The sequence below is a fragment of the Actinia tenebrosa genome, unplaced genomic scaffold (assembly GCF_029948245.1).
Source record: "Actinia tenebrosa isolate PJP-AT-01 unplaced genomic scaffold, QUT_ActTen_1.0 PGA_scaffold0__85_contigs__length_37466705, whole genome shotgun sequence".
In the NCBI taxonomy this organism is placed as follows: domain Eukaryota; kingdom Metazoa; phylum Cnidaria; class Anthozoa; order Actiniaria; family Actiniidae; genus Actinia; species Actinia tenebrosa.
Genome location: NW_028292569.1, coordinates 27,312,566 through 27,322,394, shown reverse-complemented (window position 1 = coordinate 27,322,394; position 9,829 = coordinate 27,312,566). Strand labels below are relative to the sequence as shown.

General features: G+C 38.1%; 1 protein-coding gene across 1 annotated transcript; it reads right to left on the bottom strand.

The window, feature by feature from the left end:
• Positions 1-3,868: 3,868 nt before the first annotated feature.
• LOC116286888 (protection of telomeres protein 1) lies at positions 3,869-9,736 on the bottom strand. Its single transcript, XM_031693480.2, has 4 exons — positions 9,407-9,736; positions 7,292-8,123; positions 6,357-6,828; positions 3,869-5,731 (listed from the first exon to the last, which is right to left on the bottom strand). Exons 1-4 carry the CDS (start codon positions 9,576-9,578, stop codon positions 4,823-4,825), a joined length of 2,385 nt encoding a protein of 794 aa, XP_031549340.2. The 5' UTR covers positions 9,579-9,736; the 3' UTR covers positions 3,869-4,822.
• Between the last annotated feature and the right edge of the window lie 93 nt (positions 9,737-9,829).

Sequence of the window (9,829 nt, the reverse complement as noted above, 5' to 3'; positions counted from 1 at the left end):
GCTAATATATGAATATATTGTAAATGTATAGAAAAGGTTACAAGGAACATTTCTATCATAAGACTCTAAAGGATAATTCTAAAATAACTGAACAAAGGGGTAAAAACTTTGTAGGGCGATAATTCTAAAATAACTGAACAAAGGGGTAAAAACTTTGTAGGGCGTAACCAGAGGTACAAATGCTAAATTTGAGGAGCTAAGAGGTTTACTTATGAATTCAATTGAATTCCTTGAGATAAGCAGTGGTAATTAGAAAACTGATGTCGTGCTTAATTAGTCTTTGAAAACATTAATTTTCTCTCTCATAACAATACTCTCTATTTTAACGATGTTGTTGCTCAACTAAATCAGCTTCTTAGGCCCAGTTCAGACAACGAAACTCAGCTCAAACAATAGGTCTTGACATTTGCAATAATTTCGACACATGAAATTCGATGTCTAAACCATTTGAATAACATATTCATAATCAAAGGTCTTCAAAATTACTCCTTGTCTCAACCGTTAGAATAGCATATTCCCCCGTCAAGGTCTTCAAAAATACTCTTCTGAAAATACTAGTAGGCCTCCCTTTTTGATTAGTAAGAAATTGACTCTCCCATTTAAATGAGGAATAATAACTCTGACGGGATAATAAAGTATTCTACACTGTGCACGTATACTCAGCATCATTAAGGCATGGCTCTCAGATGAAAAACTGTTTAGCTATATCATAGCCAGTTTTCTACGAATCTTCCCCAAACTTGGCAAGTTAATGTCTTTTGTGAAAAGAAGGAACCTTAGAGCCTTGGTTACCATGGAAACTAAGTCACTTGACCACAAGGCCGCCATCTTGGATTTTTAAACAAGCCGTTTGAAAAAGTACCGAAACATCTTTAAAAGTCATGAAAATGCAGATTACTATTCATATTTACAATGCCTATATGGATCTAATTGGATATCTTGGAAATTATTTTAAGTTTAATTTTTAGAATATTTTCTATTCTTTCCAAAAAATTAAAAATATTCTAGAAATTAAACTTAATATAATTTCCAAGATATCCAATTAGATCCATATAGGTATTGCAAATATGAAAAGAATATGGATTTTCAGAACTTTTGAAGTAGTTTCAATACGATTACAAACGATTTGTTTAAAAAATCCAAGATGGCGGTCTTGGTGTCACGTGACCTGGTTTCCATGGTAACAGATATGCGGTAATTGCTTGCCTTGAAGAATGACTACTACGAGCCAAATTTGGGAAAGATTCATAATAAACTGTCAAAGATATGAATAAATAACTGATTTTCCATCACTTCCTCAAAAGAGCCATGCCTTAATGGTGCTGAGTAAAAGTCTACTGTCTGTGGTTTTAGCGGCTTCAGGGCGATACAACAACAGATCTATTACTCCGATTCAGTCCAGTCCATGTTTTAGAACGTCCCCCTTTTTTGTTGGGGAATATTTTTTTGCATCGTATTTCTTGTGAAGGCAACTTGCCAGTTGCCCAGCCCTGCTTATAGCCATGCTGAGTCATTTTCTTTTTATGGTTGCGTAGGTATCATTTCCGGTCTCGTGTGAATCTTATCAGGCCAGAAAACTGGCAAGATTTCAGGTGATTGAGACGAAGCCGATTAACTTGTTTGACTGGTTTCGTAAGCTCTGGCTTTGACTACGTCCATGTCATGCAGGTTTGATTTTAAAGCTAGTACGTTTTAAAATTAGTAGCCTTCTCCTTAGCCTCCTTTTCAGCCGTTCTTAGGGAAACGTTGCGTGACGACCCTAAGAACGGCTTCAAAGGAGGCTACCTTCTCCTTGGCTCTTTTTCTCCTTGGGCTTCCTGTGGTGAGGATAAAGAGTGGCTTTACAGGGATCCCAACGGCAATTTTTTTAAATTTTCGTGATCTGTAACAAGAAAAAAAATCTTTTCTATGATTTGTGATCCTAGCATGTTCTAAAATTCGTGTATCATGAACGCTAATATTAATTTCCTTGAATAGTGATCGTCCTTTCTTAATATGTTGTTAACTGTTAAGGATATCCTCCTTAGTTCCGTCCCTATTTCATGATGAGCTACTGAGATTCGAATGAACGTGATCGACAGGTTTGGTTTAGCCTAGAGGCTCTGCCTCTACGTCCATCATGTCAAACAGGTTTTGAGCGAACTACTTGTTTACCTGATATTAGAACGAGAGATTCGAAAGTTAACCGGTAAAGGTCACTTATTAGTGCACCGTAACTGGTTCAACATGCTCTGCCTATTACAACGCCCAGCATCAAGTCATACAGGTTTTGAACGAACTAGTTGTTTATCTCAGCTCCGTGATTTGGATCGACATTCAATTCTAAAGATACCGGGTAAAGTCAGCTATCAGTGCACTCATGAAAACTAATAGAGACTCGAATATTAAACCTGTTCCGTCGGCATGCAGGTTTTAAAGATAAAGTCAGTTATTAGTGCACTCCGGATGAACAACTGAGACTCACGCGCGGACGCTAAAGCAGAGGGTCGCGCCTTGTACTTGGTGACACGCTCGCGTAGATTCAAAAACTACGTGCAAAGTGTTCAAAGTTTTTTAGCGTCGTTCAGTTGTTGGATAATTTTAAAGGGAAGTACTGCTAGTATAGCTAGTAGAGAGTAAGACCAGCGTGCTGAATGTATTGCATTTAGTGTTTAGGGTAGGATTTGACTCGTTGGTCTAGTTTAGCTCAACCACGACGGGTAGATCAGAGTTTTTCTCGAAATAATCATAACTTTAATGATTGTATTTCATGCATATGGAGCCGGAATGAGCGCGCGCGCGGTATGTCGTAAAACCTGGACTGGACTGACAAAACCTGGAGTGATAAAACCTGGAAAATTATAGATTTAAATATTATTGAGGAATCAAGAGTTTCAGATTAGTTAAAACGCTTTCAATTGATAAAATATAATACCTATTTAGTTACTCTTACAAATATTTCGTCATAACCAAAGCCTGCAATGTGTAGCCTGGCTCCCTCCCAGCTATTTTAACTGACCTATTATCTGGTGTCTGTCATGTACTGGAGCGGGGTTGATACAAAATATAAACCAGGAGCTTCTAGAATCTGATAATGCTGTGGCTTTAGAATGCAAATGTCAAAATAAAAAAACTATTACGTAACTTTATTTCCGTCTTGCACGGGACAGCACTGTTATGTTCAGTGTCAGGAATACCGGCAAGTTCACCTCAAGGCCATAGAATCTCTTCTTTTGGGTAAGTTATTGTTTTATTCCCAACATGTGATAAATACACTGATTCTTGTCATGGTTTTTAACAGTTTTTCATCAGTTCAGTCCGAGAGTCAAATTTGAGTGGGGCTTGAACCAACCAACAAATAGATGTCAGCTTTTGTCAGTCCAGGTTTTGTCAATCCAGGCTTTATCAGTCCAGTCCAGGTTTTATAACATGCCCGCGCACGCAGCTAGTGTTTGTTAGTATGAACAGTCTGTCTTGGGCAGATAAGTAATTCTGCGAAGTTTTCTTTATATTTGGGATCAATTCATTTCCGGCAATGTCTTTAAAAAAAAAGAACTCCTTGTTCAAGGATTCGGCCGATTGTCTCAGCCACGTCTCAGCCCGCCAATGTGGAGCTGGTAACGACAGGATACACTTCTCTCAGGAAAAGAACTTATTTTTAATGATGTAGATACCGTTTCTAAATAAAGTTTATTATTGTTATTATTATTATTATTATTATCATCATCATCATTATATTAGTATTATTATAGTATTATGTATTATTGCTGAACATACCACACGGCTATGCCTAAAGACTCGTAAAAGAACATTATATTCCCCTTGAAAAATCACTGAACTGTTCGTGGTCTTAATAAATTAATAAATACACTGAAGTACTTCGAGCCAATAAAAAAACTTGCAGTTTAATTACTTAAAATGCTTCTCCAGCTGGGAACGCAGTAATATTAAAGTAAAAGTAGTTTCTTTTTATCTCCCTAATAGAACCCCTTTGGTGAACTATTTTCAACAATAACATTTCTTTAATTTGTGGTGGGAAGTCTTACTGAATAGTGACATGGATTCTCAAATACCAACCAAGAAAAGTGCTTTTTTTGTTTTTAGCACACTTGTCATAAGTATTCTACGCTGTAAATAACTAAAACGTTGTTTTGAAATCTGATTAAAGCCCTCTTTTTATGAGTCCGAATTGTTTGCATTTTTTGTCACTAAGTTCTAGAAAAAGGCATGATGCGTGCTTCATCAGGTCTCACCCGTTCACGCACGACATTGAACAATTCAAATACGCAACTGAAGTAGTCATGGAGCACAACTATGACTCGGAAACAATGAATCTATTGCAACGAGCAGGCCCGTAGCTAGGGGGGTGCAGGGGGTGCGTTCGCACCCCCCCCCCCCCCCCACCACGCGAGCTAAAGGTCCGCTTTTTAAGCAAGTGAGATTTTGGCTGGTATGATATTTTCACGTAAAACTAAGTAAAAAAAATCAATTTTACTTTAATAATTTATCTATACCTATGCGTCCTATGGGACTTTAAAAAAATAAAGTATATGGTTGGTCCACTTTTTGTAAATTAGCACCCCCCCAACAAAAATCCTAGCTACGGGCCTGAACGAGTGATTGTCAATTTACTGCTATTGCTGGGGAGGCAAGGATTATTCGCGTTAAATCGTGATTGCGATTTTTTCAATTTTCGGGATTTATTACAGGAAAAATATTTTTTAGTTTCTTTGATCTGTGATTCTACTAATTTTTTTTAATCGTCGTAAACTGTGCGGAGATCCCCCACCACCTTACCACCGCTGTGTACTCTTAAGCTTGCATTTTGAAAGCTTAATTTCAGTCATATTAGCGTTGTTCCAAACATACGATAAAACACAACTTGATCAATCACATAAGACATAACGCAACATTCCATCCAAGGCCTGCATCCTTCAGGCTGGCTCTCTGCTGTCAGTTCATTGGTGTGGTTGTCGGTGATGGACACCAAACTGTCACGAACCATGTTTTGAGCTTCGGGGTTTCTTAGGAATTCCTCAGGGGTCGGGAGATCAGAGAGAAAATCTGTGACATCGCTGTCAAATAACATGACATGAAGAATCCCCGTTGGGTCTTCGATGAGTAAGGAAAAAACATAAACTAAATGGGTTTCTTGGTGGCACACTGAACACTCAACTGTTCGTAACTCACTTTTTTCCCCAGAACACTCAACACAATATTCTTGACTGTTAGGAACCTCATTTTTATCAAAAACATGTGTCGTTTTCTGGTTTTCTTTGTTAGTTTTATCTCCAACTCGCTTTTCGAGCACTTCAGTAGTTGCTTCTTGACAGTGTTTCCCAGATAAAGGATCTACTTGTGAAAGAGTCTTGCAACTGCTACAGCACCTCTGAACAAAGTCCTTGACATCATGAGGAAGAAATGCCATTGCTTTGGCTCTGCACCTAAATTTATTTGGAACCTTGGAGCATTGTTTTAATGCTTCTACGCTAGTGAAAGGTATAGAGGGATAGTCTGTAATGGTACAAGAAGTTTGTAGTGTTCTCGGGAGGTTAGCTGCTGCATTTTCTGTTTTACTGCCAGTTTGTTGCTGTTCTGCAGGTTCTTTCACTTGGTTTCTGCTGCTAATAGAAGATGCAATTTGTTCCTGAAGCTCTTTGAATTCCCGACTGTCTCCTAACAGTTTTGTCACACCTCTACCATTAATGGTACCCTTATGCATGATGAATGCTATCGTATGCGTGTCTCCAACCTAAAAATTGACATAGAACTATGTTAACTAGTGAAACGTTTTTTTGATAACTTTTTGCGATATCTGCATCTTTAAATTTGAATGGCTTAAATAAACAAATGATAGTTAACAAACCGCCTTATGACCTAAAGGCAATTAAAACCCAGCTTAGTGAATAGAGTTCTAAAGCCGTGACATCACGTTACCTAGGTTTAACGACCGGGGGGTCCGGATAGGGAAAAACTGTGCCTGAGGTCTTGAACGTATATGGAATGAGCCAAGGTCTCAAGTTTTTTTTTATCCAGACCAACCTTAGAATGGTAAATGACTTATTTATTTCCCCCATTAAATACCATTCCCTTACACAGCCAGTAAGAAAACACGATTTTTAAGACTTCATGACCAACACAGTTTTTCCCGCCCAACAGGACAAAATTTAAGTACCATAAATCAATTATTTATTTTTCCCCCTTTACTTTTCGACTTGTTTAGCAATCCTTTATCCTATACGCGCCTGCGTATAACGTCAAGATACCGGACTATGGCCAGAAACTGAGAAAATAATGCCCGTTCAAACAGCCAATCAGAAAGCACGATTTTTAGAATACCTGACGAAAAAATATTGGACATGAATTGTTTTCTTTACCTGGGGGTTTGGGGGGATTGAATGAACATTAACCAGAGTAACAAAATCACCAGGAGCCACAGCTGAATAAGAGTGCTCATCATAGAGATAAATATCAATGGTCAGTCTCTCAGGAACATCCTTTACAGCATCATCACCACTCACAGTGGATTCTCCTTTCTTAATTTCAGCAACAGGACTGGACTGACATTGTGGGAAAGTTCCATCCCAAACTTTTAAAACCATGCAGCTGGCATTTGTGGCCTTAGAGACTGAAACTATTTGGCAGGATATGTCGAAGTATAACTCTTCCTGAATGATTTGGGATAAGTTTTTTTTAGGAGGCACTTTGATATTTAAAGAAGCCCATGTCTTTAGATTTCGTATTGTCTTCTTTTCTTCTTCACATAACTTTTGGGTGTTAGAAGCCAATGATGATGATGATGATGATGATGGTATCATTGATGCTTCAACAGAGCCGTCGAAAACCAGCCTAACATAATAATAGAATTTATAAATTCGAGTATATAAAATAATTTACAACCATACTTTGATGATATCGGATGGTGGCCATATTGGATCTTAAGGGAATCCAGGGGGCAAACATAGAGCTAGTGTGAGGCTTGATGATATTTTTTTCTTTACAGTCAAAGACGTACTGCATATCAACCACCATTATCCACATGTGTAGTTCCAGAATTACAGATGTTGTATGGAAGAAAACTGGAATTTCCGGGGGGTAGGGGGTGTCTTAAAAAATTTCCTCCGTGAGGGGGTATGGATAATTTTTGGAACTACACAATAAAAAAACCCCCAAAAACATGAAACTCTATGTGATCCACCATCTTTATTAGGTTTTGCCCATAAACACCCCACAATGCCTTAAAATTTAAGATGGCTACAGTATTGTGGAATTAGTCCATTAACTGCATGGACTGCAATGTTATAATACTAACCATTTGAATGAGTGCCTGGAATTTCCTGATCCATTGACAGCCCCATTAAACTTAGAGACATTGATCCCTTCAAACCTAACAATATCCCCAACATGCTTGATAGCAGGTAACTGTTCTGCTGAAGGAGCAAAGACAATGCAAACAAAACTCTCCTCTGCTGAGGCAAAAGAATCGTCCACGAGGCTAATAACCATGCAATAGTCTTTTCCCTTTGACTTTTTGGGACTCTTGAAATACTTAACGATCCCAAAAACATTCACAATCTTGTGTTCATTTGTGTTTTCTTGTAAGTCTGCTAACTTTGTGTAATGCATTTTTGGGGGCATTTGGATAATTCGCAACTTCTTGCCCCCAGCAACAAGGACTTTTTGCAGCTCATTTGGTGCATTTGAGTTTTTTTCTTTGCTTGTGGCATCTTCTGATTCAGTTCTCTGAAGCTTTTTATTGGCATCTGACTCAACATTTCTGTCACTTTTTGTCCTTCTTTTTATTTCAGACACTGAAACCTCTGTTCCCTGAGCTTGCTTAGGTTTTGATGATGATGTATCATTACTTCTTACAATCCATATTTTTGCCTCAGGATCTCGTAGATTGACAAGAATTTGAACATTTTGACCATCAGAAATTGGCTTCTCAAATGAAAACCCTTTGATTATTATTACGTCATTGGGCTTTAAAACATCATAGTTATTGACATCGTCACCAATTAAAAAGACTGAGACAGAATGTGCACTTTCTGGGGATGAAGAATGTTGTGAATTGCAGCTCAAAACCAATTTCTTTGTTTTACGTATCTTTGTTGCATAAGATGGATATGCTGTCAATACAAGACCTGTGAAAAATATTTAGAAGAAAACAATGTATTTAAAATTTTTTGAAATATTTTAAATTTGATTGAACTAAATAATATATGTTAAAAACTGTGGCAGATTTAGGGGGGTTCATTGGGTGCAAATGAACTCCCCCCCCCCCCCCCCCCCACCAGCTGGTACCTTGGATTTTTTATATTTTTTAAAATAAATAAATAAAGGTATGGTACTAACTCATGAGATTTAATATGAGATAGGACTGGTGGATAAGTTATCCTTATCAGGAGTGCCCCTAGGCCAGTGATGTGCCTCATGGGAAAAATGATGATGCAAGAGAACGTTATTGTTGTGCCGAGATTTGCAAAAATGAACCCCCCCCCCCCCCCTCTTAAAGTCCTGGATCTGCCACTAGAAAAGACCACTCCAGCAGTTAAAGGTTGAATGAAATGAACCCTTTTAACTTTGGAGTAATCTTTTCCATTTCTTGAAAATAAGATTTTTTTCATGCATAACCATTAAACAAAAAAATCATTCTCTAGGGAATGAAAAATGGTCTGATTTCTTTGATTGCACATTATGTCACTGCGGTTATGTTCAGGGCGCCATTTAGCAAAATATTTCTCATTAGCATCCATTAATTGTTAACTGCAACAAAATGGCCTCCATGTTTTTGTCTTTTGACTCTCTTGGGAATGCCTGCAAAACATCAAATAGTCCCCTTCACAAAAAGATATAACTAGCTAAAAACTAGTGTGAGCTGCGTCGGTGTTTCTAATGAAACAGTAATGATGAAAAGGTAAATTATACACCGTGAAAAGATGAAAAAACTTACTGACGTTTCGGACGCTAGTCCTTCGTCGGAGTAAAAGAGAAAGAAGTGGTAGAAAGGAGTGTATATATGATAGAATAAGACAAAAGAAACCAATGAGAGCAAGGTAGGCAAGGAAACAAAAACAAACAATCAAAAGACAAAAGAAAAGGTTAGTTGAAAATAAAGCGTTCATTAATCCCGTTGGGACTAAGAGTGCCCAATAGGTGAATAAGCCGCATTTCTTTGGTCTTGCGACAATCATTGTTGCCGTTAAGCAAAGAAAGACCGAAAACAATGAAGTCCCCTTCACAGTTCCCTGCGCCATCTTGAAAGGTATAGCTGTGCCTTTGCATCAAAGCGAGACGAACAGTGAGCTTGCAATGATACCGTTCGTCTCGCTTCGATGCAAAGGCACGGCTACCTTTCAAGATGGCGCAGGGAACTGCGAAGGGGACTATTGCATGGGAAAACATTGTGCGTTTCGTTTAATCCTACCTTTAATATAATGCTTTGACACATCAACATCTATTCCTCCAATAAGATGCACATCAATCTGGTTTAAGTTTTCCAGTTCTTTTATCCCCTCATCACTCTGCATCAATAACACCTTTGATGTACTATCATCCTGCTTGGGTTGTGCAACTGCTGTGTTCAAAAACCCCGCCATTTTAGAGATACAATTATCTCACATGACAGTAAAGCTCGACCAAAACCTTTAACTATTCATTAAGAAAGCCTTTGAGACAATTTTAACAAGCGAACGGATGAAATACTTTTGAAACAACCTTCTCTATAATCTTGCATCAAGTAGACAATCAAGCACGAATGCAGTGCCGAAGTTATTGGCCCACCACAGGGAGCCCAAGCTCGTTTTTTGTGTCAGTAAATGTGTTATAGCATGGAACCGGTATCAAAGAA